We start from the raw sequence: 17,325 nt of genomic DNA, 5'->3' as shown, positions 1-17,325 counted from the left end.
CTGGATATCAGGGACGACAATTTCCGCCTAAACTGGATATCAGGGACAAGAATTTCCGCCTAAACTGGATATCAGGGACAACAATTTCCGCCTAAACTGAATATCAGGGACGACAATTTCCGCCTAAACTGGATATCAGGGATGACAATTCCGCTTAAACTGGATATCAGGGACGACAATATCCGCCTAAACTGGATATCAGGGATGACAATTTCCGCCTAAACTGGATATCAGGGACGACAAAACTGGATATCAGGGATGACAATTTCCTCCTAAACTGGATATCAAGGACAACAATTTCCGCCTAAACTGGATATCAGGGACGACAATTTCCGCCTAAACTGGATATCAGTGACGACAATTTCAGACTAAACTGGATATCAGGGAAGACAATTTCCGCCTAAACTGGATTTTTGCTAAGAAGAGACTTTCTTGACACAAAAAATATCATAAAAGCTGAAAGTGTCGTCCCTGATAAGCCTGTGCAGACTGCATTAAACCCCCTTTTCACAGAACAAGACTCATATATTACCATGTTTCGGGCAACCAACAAGAAACGAGACTTAGACCCCGGACCGACATACCTAAGCGCAGTTTTCACATTTAGCCCTTTTACGCCTGGGAGCCTAACCATAATGGCTGCTTATCCATAATCACAACAGTTTTTTACCTCACAAGCGCAAGACCTGTGACAACATTCTTTTACATTAACCCAATAATGCCCTAAAAGTCTAGAAAAAAGGCCTTGGCAAACAGCGTAGACCAGATGAGACGCCTCATTATGCGGCGTCTCATCTGGGTCTGCGCTGTTTGCTTAAAGGAATTACTGTAAGAAATATTCCAAATATAGAAATAAATATACTAGACATCCCTTATTTTGGAAATAAATTGATCCAATTTAGAAGGATGGAGCAGTCTACATAGGTCAAAAATGGGTTAAAGTGGCTTTTATGATTGCATGGATATCAGTAGATTTTGAAAACCAGGGGTCATAATGACTCAAGTGCTCAAAATTATGAGGGATCAATATAAAAATGATCATGGTCAAAATACTGAAGTAACTTGAAATGTTCCTAAATGCATGGTTAAGGTTTAATTGTAATAGCTAATATTTATCATAATAATGAATACAACATTTTCACAAAAGCTTTATTATTTCCATAAAAGATCATTTCTGGTTCATTTTTCAAGTTGGATTGTGGAAAACAAATGTGTCAAAATGATGCAAGGCTAATTTTTTGTAGGAGTTAAAATGAGAAAATTGCAACTTGCTTGCATCAAGATGCACCTGATTCTGCTTCATTTGAAATCACTGGCCCAATGTATAGCGGCCAGGGGCAGTTTGGTAGAGGGAGAAGAGTTACATGCAAAAATGATGTTGTCTTATTATAACATTGTAGCCTTGTTATTTCATAATCCATCAATAAATAGGCAAAGTTATGGCTTTGACAGGAATTTGAATGTATTATGGACAACTTTGACATTTGACCTCTAAGTGTGACCTTGACCTTTGAGATAGGGAGACAGTCGTTACACGCGACATATGGTCTTATGATGGGCCGACAAAATTGTGCATGGGTGACAGACCGACTTGGCAACAATTGTAAAGGCCACCGGCAAAATTAAAAATATCTTGCACTAAATTAACATAAGAATCATATCTACAGTACTGTTCAGGATATTATATATAGGCAAACCTTTTTTGCTAGAATTTGTTGTAATTTACTCAATGTTTGTTATGCACCGATAGCAACCTTAAACAGTACTCAAGATGTATTAAAAACGTTATAAAGCCGTTGATGTCCCCTCCCAAAGTAGAAAGTTTAACCCACATATTGACAAATTACACAATGTCTAATGCCGCAAAGGATGGGTCAGATAACAGGCGCAGTACAAACCTCTGTCTAGTTCTTTGTTCTACTCATGTGGGCTGAAGAAGCAAAAACTTGATGCATGTTTAACCCTTTCCCACTCAGAAGCAATGTGAAAATGTCTATGTGCAAACAGCATAAAACCAGAACAGCCTGCGAGTAACTCGCAGTCTGTTCAGGTTTCATGCTGTTTGCTGCTCATCACTATCTAACGATTGGTAATGAAGCCTTTAAAACTTGAATGTAGTAAGAAAGGTCTTTAATTAAATTTAACTTTCTAAGGGACTACAAATGCCTGAAAATACATATCTAAGAAATAAAGGGTTAACTGGTAATGTTTATTCATCCGTGTTTGTTCACCATGTTTGGAAAGGGGCAGGGTCCCTTTGGATTGGGAAAAATCCTGATGTTTTGACTGAAATTGTGAAATTAGTCTTGTTTTTGTTTTTTAACAAATACTTTAAAGTGTTTTCAATGTCATATTCCCTAAGGTTTAACCTAAAGAGCATGATAGGAGATGAACTAAATAAAATCAAAGAACTGAAAACTCCCATTTGGAATTTTAAGGTCCCAATTGAGGAAATTATATATTTTTCAATTACGAATGTGCCTCTACTTTGAAAGAAAGGTTAATTGATGTATTTCATGACAAATTTATATCATCTAAATTGTGTACCATTGCAACTTACTTATATACATTTTGAGTTTCTTCGTTATCTTCACCATGTTTACTGCGGCAGGGTAACTCCCAGCAAAGTTACTCCCTTTGCACTGATACACATGCACCCGTTGAAGTGTGAGAGCCTCACTAGACTTTTCTATCTCCACCATTGCTGTAACCAATCCTCCACAACTGTTGCATTATTGCACAAATTCACTTTCAACATTTACTGTGTCCAATCCCTCCACAACTGTTCACTTTATAAAAATTCACTATCAATAGTTGCTGCTCCGTCAATCACAACAGTTTTATACCCTAAAGTTTTAAACAATAATTTTTGTTTGATGGTTAGAATATATATATTCCTTTTCTCGAACAAAGTTCAATGACATTCACTTTCACATAATTCATAACTATATTCATACAAAATAAAATGCAATAATTAAGTAAGTAATTTCCTCATTCGGTTATATATTCCTGCCATCCTAAAACACCAATTTGTGCTGGGTTCATTAATTTGCATCTATCAATATTTTTCTGTACATCACAAGTAACTGTTTAATATCCATGAGTTACTTACTGACACATCACAAAATTTATTCACAATATTTAAATCTAATCTTTGTCCCTTTAAACCATTTAACAGCCATATAACCACCCTCTTAGCACTTAATTCAACATTTAAATCTGCCCAGATATCAGATAAGGGGCTTTTTACTGGATTTAAAGCAGTTTGACTGAAGATAATACAGCTTAAAGCATGAATTAATAACCATTATCCTGAACATCACGCAACTTTCATTCCCTGTCTGGTTTCGCAAGTTAATCCCGTTCAGCCATTTGTGTCACTTCACTTCCTTCAGTCTATAGTTTTTTATACATTGATGAACAACAAAGACGCCTACCCGCTAAGTTTAAACTTCATTCAAAGTACCAATGATCGACATGTCTCAGAACAGTACCCAATTAAACTCATTGTTCGTTCTATATGTACACAATTGTATTCACCTGTCACAGTACCTAGGTTAGCACAGATCACATGGTTCTTACCGAAATCAGGTTACCGTTCATTCATAACTCGTATTACTCATTGCATGGGAGAAATTGCTTGTCTTATTCACTAGCCTTGAACAAAAGAGAACATTTGAAAGCTAGCAATTTCCCATTGATTTACCTAACCAGCACAACCACACAGTTTTAACCCATTTATGCCTAGTGGACTCTCCCACCCTTCTAAATTGGATCAATTTTATTTAAAAAATTAGGGATGTTTAGTATATTTATTTCTATATTTAGAATATTTCTTAAAGAAATTCCTTTAAGCAAACAGCGCAGACTCTGATGAGACGCCGCATCATGCGGCGTATCATCTGGGTCTACGCTGTTTGCCAAGGCCTTTTTTCTAGACGCTATGCATAAATGGGTTAAACTCACACCTGTTTATTTTACTTAAAAAAATTGCTGCTGTTATTATCACAATATTGATTTTGAAATTAGACCATTGTTTGTAAATAAACATGACTGTATCAATAATTTACGATCACAATAGTCCTAAATTGTCAATCCCATGTCATAAAATTGTATGTCTCACAATGGTAATCCAATTGTTAAACAAAGCACCAAGTAGACAGTATGACGTAATATTACTTTAAGAGCCAAGTAAACACTATGACATAATATCATCTAGTATTTACTAAATACAATTTTCATAATCTCCTATGTAAATGTAAAGGTCATTTGACATGAAATTTCTGCCCTCTAGATAAAAGTATTATTTAAAACAATTAAGTCACTATGTTTTTATATGATAACAGTATTTATGTATACATAAATAATATAAAAATTAAACGATTTTTTTCAATTCAAACATATACAATACTTAAAATTTTATTTTATTATTACATGATAGTTTGTGTATTCTCATCCAAGAGTAAGGATTACAGCATTGTTTGAGATGCCAAGAAACAAGACAATAATAAATAAATAATTATTTTCCTTGTCTTAAAATGGAGCAACTACATCAAAGTTCAAATGTCAAAGTTCAAAAGTACATGTGCATATTTTAGGTTCAGAGCCGCCAGAGTACAGGTGAGCGGAAAAAAAAAGAGCACTAGCTGCCAACAGTTGCGAGGAGCTTGACTTTTTCCTGTTATTTTTCATCTTACAAAAATTAATTTTACTACATACAAAATACATTTATTTAAAACTCATATACAAGAACAACTTATATAAACAAGAGCACCGCATAACTGGTGCCACGCTCGGCTGCAGTTGAAGTATTTAATAAATGAAAGCTTGTCAGAAATTATTTTTTTATTTTTTTCAGAGGTCACAGTGACCTTGACCTTTGACCTAGTGACCCAAAAATGGGTGTGGCATGTAGAACTCATCAAGGTGCAGCTAAATATGAAGTTTCAAAGTTGTAGGTTGAAGCACTTTGATTTTAGAGCCAATGTTCAAAACCTTAATAAAATGTGAAGGTTTTAGCACGACGCAGATGGCGGTCGTCGGACGGCGGAAGACGAGCTGGCTATGACAATACCTCAGGTTTTCTCCGAAAACAGCCGAGCTAATAAAAAAGCACCCTTCCAACAATCGCACAATTACTTCATTTAAGATTAACAAATACTAAAAGGCAAAGAGAGTGCACACAAATTGACAAGATTAGGTAAATTAGGTGAGCTTTTCACAGATGCATATTGCACAAGGAAGAACATAGAATATTATGAAGCTTGATGTTTTTTATTTTTTTAGTTTTTAACAACACGCTTTGTTTTTATTTAACAAAACAAGTTCAGCACTGTTATGAAAGATGTTATATTTCTATTGAACGTGGTTTTACCACTTTTATATAGTAAATTGAATACTGAAACAAAATAACGCTTCCAAAACCTTTGACATTGTTACATCATATTGCCTAGAGAATAGAGAATGCATTCATAACAGTGATACATTGTAACTGTGGTGCAAAATTCCACTCGCCGGCTTGTATTGGCGACATTGATCCTAAGGATCATGATTTCTGAAATCTGCAGTTCTCATTTTCAGATTAGTCAGCACTTTGACTTCGTAACTGCAGGTGCTTGCGTTCTGAAAGTCACGTCATTACATTGCGTTTCTCTTTGGTTTTACTTAACGCATAAATGATCATATGTTGGTATCTATAACCGGTCTACATGTGGGAGTATAATTTCTATTGACACCGTTTTGTTTTCCTGCTAAATGACCTTACAATGTGATAAACTACAATTGTGTAAAATGATGTAAATTGCATAGAAGAACAACATAAATGGATTACTACACTTGATAAGGAATCTGAAATAAACTCTTCCAGTGCTGGAACGAATTTTGGAGGCCTTTGCAAACAGTTTTGATCCAGATGAGACGCCACAGAACGCGGCGTCTCATCAGGATCCAAACTGTGTGCTATTCTGATAGTATTCTTTGAAAAAAATCTAAGAAAATGCTAATTTTAAAAATTCAGCAGACAACATTTTAGCATACAACAAATTTCCCAGCATGCAAAGGGTTAAGGTCAACCTGATTCTGTCAGCTGGTCGCCCTGGAGGGCAAGTGGCTTTCAAAGATAAAAGTTTCAAGGCAAAAGTTAGATTTAACCGATTCTTAATTAATACTCCCATAATGTAAAAGGTGTTTTCATTGGTTGTGTTTTCTAAATGGTGAAAGTGTATATAAGCCTTAAAATGGTATCCGAAGATTTTTGCTGTTTTGTCAAAGTAATTACATACTATGTCATCACTATGAGTAAATTGGGCAAAGGGTGAGAATAAAAATCGACAACCAATTTGTGTGTTTTGGTTCCCGTTTTAATCTGATTAGTTCAAAAGCAAGCAGGGCATAAACAAAGGTCATTGTGACTTTCCAGCGAACTTTCAACAAATAAATAACAAGAGATGTGTTTGTCAGAAACACAATGCCCCTACGCTTTGATTGATTTATTCATTTTTTATCATTTGGCAGGTGCAGATAATTATCTCCCTTTAAAGCTTATTACTTCCCTTGGATTTTGTTTTTTGACATTTGACCTTGAAGGGTGACATTGACTTTGACCTTTCACCCCTCAAAATGTGCAGCTCCATGAGATACGCATGCATGCCAAATATCAAGTTGCTATCTTCAATATTGCAAAAGTTATGGCCAATGGTAAAGTTTTCGGACGGACGGATGCACAGACGGACAAACGGACTGACAGTTCAACTGCTATATGCCACCCTACCGGGGAGGCATAATAACTAAATAACTAAATGGAATAAATAAAGTGAAGCTCTAAGATATACAATACTTGATTAAGGGGAAATTGAGGAATTAATGTTCATTATTTGTTAGTGAAATTCATTAATATTGATATTAAATAGTAAATTATTATAAAAATATAAATATATTGTTAAAAACTCTCATCTTCATAATTTTTCTTTTTGTGGCCGGAAATGATTAGTCCGGGCCCACAAAGGCTGCATGATTATAGGACCTCCTGGCCAGCAATAAATTATTATTTTAGTAAGGACTGCCCTTTGATATAGTATTTTGATAAATCTAAGTAAGAAAAGGTTCTTATGTTACATTATCTAGTCCGCAGTTCACTTTAGTCTAAACTGAAGTACATGTATTAAGTCCAAATTTCATCTAAGGTAGAACAGAGCAGAATAGAACAACAACAAACAAGGGCTGTTTGTAAAACATGCATGCCCCCCATATGGGCTGTCAGTTGTAGTGGCAGCCATTGTGTGAATATGTTTTTTGTCACTGCGGCCTTGACCTTTGACCTAGTGGCCTGAAAATTAATAGGGGTCATCTGCCAGTTATGATCAATGTACATATGAAGTTTCATGATCCTAGGTGTAAGCATTCTTGAGTTATCATCCGGAAACCATTTTACAGTTTCGAGTCACTGTGACCTTGACCTTTGACCTAGTGGTCTGAAAATTAATAGGGGGTCATCTGCCTGTCATGATCAATGTCAGGGTTCATACAGATTTTCTTGAATGAAATTCAAGCACTTTTTAAGCACTTTTCAAGGGGAAAAAATCCAAATTCAAGCACTTTTTTAGTCCGACATACTGAAAAATGTATATTATTTTAGTGTCCAATACTGACAACATTTTTCGCTAAATTGGTCCCTTCTTGCTTAACATTCTTTGTGACTTACATCAGTCTGCACTACCCTGATACTGTAACAACTGTTTTATTTAAAAGTAAGATATTTCATTATGATATAGTACCGTAATTGACCAAAGGCATTACACATACCAAAACAAAACCCGTTATTTGTATTGAATATGTATTCTGAATGTTCACTCTTCTGGTGGCTTTACAACGCGGATTCCCCCATACCAGACATCTCTATATCTGTTCTGCATACTTAGAATTGGCGTTGTCAATAACCCAAGGGTACTTCAAAAGCAACCCTTTCTGAAAAATGCACTTATTCACTGGCATTTAATTTCAGCACCGTAATGGCATAATGCATACAAAAAAATTAGACCAATTGGCGACAGATGAGTAGTAGTTACCTCCCTTACATTATAAAACCCGTACCGATCCAGTACCTGCTAGTATAAACAGATCGGAACTGTCATAAATCTTGAAAAAAAACTACGACTTCGGACTCATTGACAAGACATGAAAATATGTATTTTTACCCTTAGTACAGGCACCGTGTACTTAAACAAACGCCACTCGCACTTTTCAAGATAAACCTTGATTTTCAAGCATTTTTCAAGGTCTGTGCGAACCCTGAATGTGCCTGTGAAGTTTCAGGACCCTAGGCGTAAGCATTCTTGAGTTATCATCCGGAAACCATTTTACTGTTTCGAGTCACTGTGACCTTGACCGTTGACCAGTGACCTGAAAATCAATAGGGGTCATCTGCCAGTCATGATAAATGTTCCTATGAAGTTTCATGATCCTAGGCGTAAGCATTCTTGAGTTATCATCCGGAAACCATTTTACTGTTTCGAGTCACTGTGACCTTGACCTTTGACCTAGTGACCTGAAAATCAATAGGGGTCATCTGCCAGTCATGATCAATGTACCCTTTATGATCCTAGGCCTAAGCGTTCTTGAGTTATCATCCGGAAACCATCTGGTGGACAGACGGACCGACAGACCAACGGACCGACATGTGCAAAACCATATACCCCCTCTTCTTCGAGGGGGGGGCATAAAAATTGCATCTATGTTAACAAGTTTATAAGGAAAATATAACAATTACAAATGTTCACAGACTAAAACAATGGCAGGCGGGGCTGAAAATGGGCAGGGCTCTCCATGAAAATTCGTAATATCTAAAACTTGTACATGTTGAAAGTGACTGTAAAGTGCAGTTTCTTCTCAATTACTTATATTCATGCATCTAATCTGCAGGTATTCCGTGTGGTATAATCCTTATTAAAAATAATCTGATGCTTAAATATCATTAAGTTATACAGTGTGTAAATAATCTTGTAATCATTCATATAGATATTTTTGTGTCTTTATTTACATAACATAGACAAAAAAGGGTATGATATATTTCTAAAAGGGAACAGCATAAACATGAAAGGGGGGAAAGATTTATTAAAACATGGATGGAAATTAGTGGTTGCCTGTGAGCCCGGGGGCCAGTAGATTTTGGCCTGTGCAACTCAAATTCAAAAGTTGGTAGTCCAGCCCGGCAACTAGCTTTTTTAAGCTTGAAACAATTCAGTGAAATTAAACATTTAATAAAAATTGTCAACTATGGTTTAATAATTAGTTCAATAATATTCATGTTTCAAGGCCCAGGGCTTTTTTTCCTTCTGTGAGAATGGTCATTTTTCACAATTTTGGGAAATTCGCCACTCAAATTTTCACAATTTCAAGCAGTTAGCGACTAAAATTTTCACAATTTAGAAAGTTGAGACTCATTTTTTTACAACTTTGAACAGTTCACGACTCATTTGTTCACAATATGGGGGGCCAAGGCCGCTTCACAAAAACAGGAAAAAAAACCTGAGGCCAAGGAAATGATTCAACTCAGACTCATATTGTCATGTAAGCAATGTTGTTGTTAAGTTGTCTATTATTTCATTTAAAGAAAGTATTAGATGACACTACAGTGCTCCAGCTAAGCCTAAATGGAAGGCGACCCGCCCTGCCTCCCGAAGACCCGCCCTGCCCTCCCGAAGACGCGCCCTGCCCTCCCAAAGCCCGGCCCTGCCCTCCCAAAGCCCCGCCCTGCCCTCCCGAAGCATTTGCCCTGCCCTTAAAAGGCCCTGCTCTGCCCTTTTATTTATTATAAAAAAAATTGAGTGTTCTTTTTTTTTTGAGACATATCATAATTTATAAATCTCTTATTACATTGTTATTAAGTTATTCCTCATTGTAGACATTTTATTTGCAAGGTTTAATAATAATAGAAATAATATATTCTAACAATTATTTATTATATAAAAATTAATATGCAACAGGGAGCTTTGCGGATATGACCGCCCATTCAAAGGTGCCCTTTTGACAAAAGACTGCGTGCTCCAAAGTGCCCTTTTGACCAAATAGCCCCCCCCCCCGCCCTTTTCAAATCCTAGCTTGAGCACTGCACTACAAGTAAATTGTACAGGACTCCTCGAAGTCTTTAACTGGGCAAATGTTGTGAGATTGCCAAACTATGCTAATGCATACATGTATGCATGAATAACTAGACAATTTATTTCGCGATCTGGATATATTGCGATGTGTGGTTCCCGCAAACTGCCATATAACGAGTTGCGAGTTGCAATGTATCGGGGTCAGATAAAGAAATAAGTACACTGAGTTTTTGATATTTATTGAGAAATTGAGTTAAATAAATTCCGAATGGATTTCTTGATAGGTTTTAAGTCATGGACTTTTGACAAAATAAGAAAACAATGTAATTGTTAAAGTAGTATTCAATTTGGTATTAACTGTTATACTTAAATTTCTATAAAAACAAAAAGTATGTGGCAAAATGATCCATCCCCTTATTGTAAATGATTTTGTTAATTTCCTGGTTTAGTTGCAGATTTGTTCCTTGTTTTCCACTGCACCCATCCTAGGTAAAGTACAAACATCTGACAAACATATCCTGATGGAGAACTAAACATACCATGAAATAAATATACAAAGTGTTTTAGCTTAACTCCTTTACCACTTTGACACATTTAAAGTCCTTCAGAACATCAAATTAAATATAAGTCCTATCTTAATATATTCAAGTTTGAAAGGCTTCATTTCCAAACCCAAGATACTGATGAGTAGAAAACAGCATAAAACCTGAACAGCCTGCAAGTTACTCATAGGCTGTTCTGGTTTTATGCTGTTTGCACATGGCCTTTTTCACTTTGCTTCTGAGTGGGAAAGGGTAAAGTAGACTTCATAACTGTACACCCTGATCAATTAACAGAACAACTTTTTCTACAACAAATAAATTCAAACAGTTCCTTCTTCCAACCTTAAGCACTGAACTCATGTCCTAACTAGAGTATATCATTAAGAACAATTACAGCAACACCAGGAAAAAAATGTATGTACATTGAAAAATAACCGGGAAGAATGTTCAGCCTGTTTTATTGGCTTATAACAATGCAGGTTAACAGAGTTGCCTGTAGAAGAATATGTATGTCTATGTAGATAAGTAGCTGTTCAGCTAATTGCGGGGTGTTATTTGGCAGATTATTTTGTCATAATGGATTGTGTGGAGAATGATTGACTTGATGGTCCTATTATCATTACCAAAAAGACTCTCGGCATTCTTTCAGAGCTCAGTTTTTGCTGCCATTGATTCATGTACTTGAATGATTTAATACTTAAATTAAAGAGTGGACTATTTGAAATTGCAGTTTTTGTACATGTAGTTTAGAATGCATTTTGTTACTTAATAAGTTTATGAACATTTACAATTCTGTGTCCATGCCATTGCTTTCCAGTTATACAGTAAGAATGAAGAAATAGGGATAGGGATTTAGCTAAAGCAGAAAGGCATGGGGTCCCCTTCCATTTGTATGTCCCACCCTTTATAAATGTGGCCCCACTTCCATTTTTCTGCCACACCTTTTAAAAATGTGTCCCACTTCTTTTGTCCCTTTTTTATTTGTTGATGTTCTTGTCAATACAGACACACCCCACATGTTTTTACTGGCTATTAACAATTTAATTGAGTAACCTACAGCATTACTTGGATGAAAACATCGAGTTATTTTGAATAAGGAACATGCCTCATGGAATATATGCTGAATGGAGTGCTACATTTGTAAACAAGGGCTGTTTGTAAAACATGCATGCCCCCCATATGGGCTGTCAGTTGTAGTGGCAGCCATTGTGTGAATCTGTTTTCTGTCACTGTGACCTTGACCTTTGACCTAATGACCTGATAATCAATAAGGGTCATCTGCCAGTCATTATCAATGTACCTATGAAGTTTCATTATCCTAGGCCTAATTATTCTTGAGTTATCATCAGGAAACCATTTTACAGTTTCCAGTCACTGTGACCTTGACCTTTGACCTAGTGACCTGAAAATTAATAGGGGTCATCTGCCAGTCATGATCAATAAACCTATGAATTTTCATGATCCTAGGCTTAAGCATTCTTGAGTTATCATTCGGAAACCATTTTACTATTTCTAGTCACTGTGACCTTGACATTTGACCTAGCGACCTGAAAATCAATAGGGGTCATCTGCGAGTCATGATCATTGTACCTATGAAGTTTCATGATCCTAGGCGTAAGCGTTCTTGAGTTATCATCCGGAAACCATTTTACTGGTACGAGTCACCGTGACCTTGACCTTTGACCTAGTGACCTGAAAATCAATAGGGGTCATCTGTGAGTCATGATCAATGTACCTATGAAGTTACATGATCCTAGAAGTAAGCGTTCTTGAGTAATCATCCGGAAACCATTTTACTGGTTCGAGTCACCGTGACCTTGACCTTTGACCTAGTGACCTGAAAATCAATAGGGGTCATCTGCGAGTCATGAGCAATGTACCTATGAAGTTTCATGATCTTAGGCGTACGCGTTATTGAGTTATCATCCGGAAACCATTTTACTGGTTCGAGTCACCGTGACCTTGACCTTTGACCTATGGACCGACCGACCAACCAACATGAGCAAAACAATATCAGGGCTCGCGCTGTCATTCGCCATTTAACCATTTGTGAAAATATTGAGAATTTGCCTCAAGAAAATTCTGATTTGAGAAAATGCTAAAATCTCGAAAAATTTCATTGAAAATATCAGCCATTTAAATCCAGACTGGTTTTCTATAGTTTCTCTTTGTTTCATTGAAAGAGTTCGCAAATTGAACAATAAACAAAAACCAGTTTGCACAAGAACATGAGACATCGCTTGACCTTATTGTCATTGAAGCGCACGTGGTAGCTGGCCAATCAATATTGAGTTCGCTCACACATACTATTGGGTCATGCGTAGACACAGTTACTATTGTCGTCTGCCAACAATATAGTGGCCGGTGGCAAACGTCGTATTTAACGATAAACTAATGACAAGAAGCGCAACAATACATAAGTACTATGCTGATCACTTTACACCTTTCTACCGATTTTCGATCTGAATCATAAAGGATGATCATTAAATAATTAGTACTATGTTGATGATGTTACACCTTTCTGCCGATTATCGACATTATCGTATGAAATTAAAAGGTGATAATTGATTTGTTTTTAACCCACAAGCTATGCTATTGTAAAGAAAAATGTCAACCAAATGGTATATTTATTATGTATTTGCTAGGCTATTAGTTTTCATTTTCTGCAATCAAACGATATGCAAATTTTATTTCAAGTGCAAAACACGTACAATTTTTCGGACTGTCGTTTTCGGATACATTATTTTTTGCTGATTTCAATTTGTTTTCGGAGTTCTTTATAGAAGAAATACAATGACGAATACACATGGGGTAATACGGACGATGTGGTTTATATTATTTCGAATTGTATTCACCTGAAATTGCAATTGGAAAGACTATAACAAAGAACAATTTGTAAGGGCTCTGGATGGGGTGGGGGCTCTGCCCTTTATTTCTGTTGGGTTCCTGCCGCTTCAGTTCTAACACCTCTGGCCTAATTTTCAGAATTTCAAATTTGGGACAACTTACTCCACTGTTAAGTGTACATGTATAAATTAACTTATGTTTGTACTTTGACAAGTACCATAAGAATTATTTCTATATTGAAAACTGCATGTTATATGATATGTCCTTGTTGTCATTAAAAGAAATCTGCACAAGTTGATAGTATATATTATTATTTCAAAACCACTTTTCGCGCGCCGAAACACGAAAACTGGTTGGCTCAAAAAAAAATTGGGCCAGTGCTAGCCCTGAATATGCCCCCTCTTCTTCGGAGGGGGGGATAAATATAAGAACTCAAGTGGAAAGAGCACAATGAACTTACAATTTACAGAATTGACAAGCGTAGGAATTTTCACTAAAGATGCCTCCCCACTCTTGGCCCTTTTAAGGGCCCTACGCCATTTTAAGTCTGGCTCAATCCCTACTGCAGGTGCTCTTGAAAGAGAGCAACTGAGGTGCTTTTTACATGGCGAGACATAAACCATTTCAGCGCTGGAACCGAATTTTAAAGGCCTTTGCAAACAGTTTGGATCCAGATGAGACGCAACAAAATGAGGCGTCTCATCAGGATCCAAACTGTTTGCTATTCTAATATTCTTTCTTTTAAATCGAAAAAATTGCTAATTTTAGAAATTCAGCAGACGACATTTTAGCAGACGACAAATTTCCCAGCATGCAAAGGGTTAAATCCATCAGTTGACTTCCCAAAGATCTCTAATTGACTTAACCTTGAATGTTTTCTTGAAATAATGTTGCAAATTGGTGTAACTGTGTAATATGTTAATATGTCCTCTATCTTTTTATCTCTTGAGTTGCTTCAGACATGATCATATCCAGTGCTTGAAATAGCTCTGATTTAAGAGGATACTTAAAAAGGTGTACCATTTAACATGTAAAATACAACACAGAACTCTATTCTTCATGCTCATGATACCATAATTACTCTACAACACTTAAGAATGTTGATACATGTTGAACAAGAGCACCGCCTTGCGGGTGCAGACCGCTCATCTATTTTCTTTTTAAAGGTGAAGGGACTCTCATTTTCAATCACAAAGGAGGGAGGAGTGGAGTGAAGAGGGGTGTATAGTGTGGGGTTGTGGACATTTATTACATAATCTTCCAAAAAGCGAAAAAAAAAAAAAAAAAATGGGGGGGGGGGGGGGGGGGGGGGGGGTTTTGGGTGCGATGGTTGGACGGTATTTCAAACATAACCGTTTAAAAAAAAAATGGGGGGGGGGGGGGGGGATAGTGTGAGGGTGTGGTGATAATTTGTGAGATGATCTTAAAAAAAAAAAAAAAAAAAAAAAATCAAAAAAAAAATTGGGGTGGGGGGGGGTGGGGTGGGGGTATAGTGTGAGGGTGTGGTGGTCATTTGTGAGATGATCTTAAAAAAAAAAAAAAAAAAAAAAAAAAATTAGGGGGGGGGGAGGGGGGGGGAGGGGGGGAGGGCACGGGGGATGGTTTGGGTGAAGTCTATTGTGGTATGTCAGGTAAGAGTAGTTTCATCAAAGTATCAATCAAATCTAATCATAAATAAAGAAGTTATGGCAATTTTAGCAAAATTTAATAATTTGACCTTGAGAGTCAAGGTCATTCAAAGGTCAAAGTAAAATTCAAGTTGCCAGGTACAGTAACCTCATGATAGCATGTAAGTATTTGAAGTTTGAAAGCAATAGCCTTGATACTTCGAGTGGATCGAAACACAAAATTTAACCATATATTAAAAGTTACTAAGTCAAAAAAGGGCCATAATTCCGTAACAATGACAACCAGAGTTATGCAACTTGTCCTTTTACTGTACCCTTATGATAGTTTGTGAGTGTTCCAAGTATGAAAGCAATATCTATGATACTTTAGGGGTAAAGTGGACCAAAACATAAATCTTAACCAAATTTTCAATTTTCTAAGTATAAAGGGCCCATAATTCCGTCCAAATGCCAGTCAGAGTTACATAACTTTGCCTGCACCGTCCCCTTATGATAGTTCATAAATCTTGCAAGTATGAAAGCAATAGCTTTGATACTGTAGGAATAAAGTGGACCTAAACACAAAACTTAATCAAATTTTCAATTTTCTAAGTATAAAAAGGGCACATAATTCTGTCAAAATGCCAGTCAGAGTTACATTACTTTGCCTGCACAGTCCCCTTATGATAGTTAGTAAGTGTTGCAAGTATAAAAGCAATAGCTTTGATGCTTAAGGAATAAAATGGACCTTAACACAAAACTTAACCAAAATTGTCAATTTTCTAAGTATAAAAAGGGCACATAATTCTGTCAAAATGCATGCCAGAGTTATCTAACTTTGCCTGCCCAGTCCCCTCATGATAGTAAGTAAGTATACCAAGTTTGAATGCAATAGCATTGATACTTACTGAGAAAAGTGGAACTAAACGCAAAACTTAACCAAAATTTTCAATTTTTTAAGTATAAAAAGGGCACATAATTCTGTCAAAATGCACGCCAGAGTTATCTAACTTTGCCTGCCCAGTCCCCTCATGATAGTAAGTAAGTGTACCAAGTTTGAATGCAATAGCATTGATACTTTCTGAGAAAAGTGGACCTAAACGCAAAACTTAACCGGACGCCGACGCCAACGCCAACGCCGACGCCGACGCCAAGGTGATGACAATAGCTCATAATTTTTTTTCAAAAAATAGATGAGCTAAAAATGAAATATCTTCCATCAAGATGTCTAGACATTTAATGAAAGCACAATGCAATAACCATGCTTGCTACAGTACATGCATCTGTATGCATATTATGCCAAATCAAAATTTAATTGTTTGATGCTTTAACCATCCTTCATACATATTGCAAAGAAGTCAACAGTTACCTCTGGAATCAACCTGGTAATATTGTATTGATGCACACACCATAACTATTGTGGTACTTTTTGCTCGTTTTGACCTTGATAAACTTAAGACTAATGCCAATTTAAACTGACGAGAGTCATTCTGAGCCAACTTTACATTTTATTATTTCCATCAGCCAGCCAAATATGTGTATTATGTTCATAAAGAAACAATCTTCAATAATTTATTATATTTTGAACAGGTGATATTGGGAAGTGCTATGTGAAAAGGGGGCTTAATGCCTGTGCATAAAGTGCTGTCCCAGATTAGCCTGTGCATTCTGCACAGGCTAATCAGGGACAACACTTTCCACCTTTATGATTTTTTTGTTACAAGAAAATCTCTTCTTTGTAAAAATCAAGTTTTCCAAAAAGTATCGTCCCTGATAAGCCTGTGCGGACTGCACAGGCTATAATCTGGGATGGCACTTTACGCACAATTTAACTCCCTTTTGGCAGAGCATGGCTCAATTATACTTTTTCATCAAAACTCTCTGCAGTGAGTGGCATAATATTATTAAATGAAAATTAAACACGGGATACACATATGATAGATTGTAAATCTTTCTTGCATATTGCTCAGTATATACATAAGTTGGTGCTTTTTCAAAGATTACACATTTTTTGTTCTGAAAGAGTCCTGATTATGTGCCTTTTACTAACTGCAGTATCATTTGAGCAGAATTATGGCTGGCAGGAATGAAAGTTTCATTGCATTTCTTTTTGCAATACAATTTGCAGAAGAAGCTGTAATCTTTCCTGATTAAAATTACATGTTCCAAAATGTGGAAAAATCAATACATGGAGAACAATATAAGGCAGAGTTTGTATTTTTGATATCTGATGTG

At 36.4% G+C, this 17,325-nt stretch overlaps 1 protein-coding gene across 3 annotated transcripts in view; it reads right to left on the bottom strand.

Annotated features, from left to right (window-relative positions):
* The window catches only part of LOC127838721 (tyrosine-protein kinase Abl-like), an 84,287-nt gene that overhangs the window by 35,819 nt on the left and 31,143 nt on the right, over positions 1 to 17,325 (bottom strand). Inside the window, exon 1 of one of the 3 annotated variants that reach the window (XM_052366690.1) lies at positions 2,561 to 3,494. The exons of the other annotated variants lie outside the window; for them this stretch is intronic. Coding sequence (XP_052222650.1) covers positions 2,561 to 2,702 — 142 coding nt within the window. The 5' untranslated portion in view covers positions 2,703 to 3,494. Of the gene's footprint in view, positions 1 to 2,560; positions 3,495 to 17,325 lie in introns of those variants that run through there. 3 annotated transcript variants of the gene reach the window in all.

The sequence above is a fragment of the Dreissena polymorpha genome, chromosome 7 (genome assembly GCF_020536995.1).
Source record: "Dreissena polymorpha isolate Duluth1 chromosome 7, UMN_Dpol_1.0, whole genome shotgun sequence".
In the NCBI taxonomy this organism is placed as follows: Eukaryota; Metazoa; Mollusca; class Bivalvia; order Myida; family Dreissenidae; genus Dreissena; species Dreissena polymorpha.
Note: the sequence above shows the minus strand (reverse complement) of the source record. Positions and strands in the feature narration are given on the sequence as shown.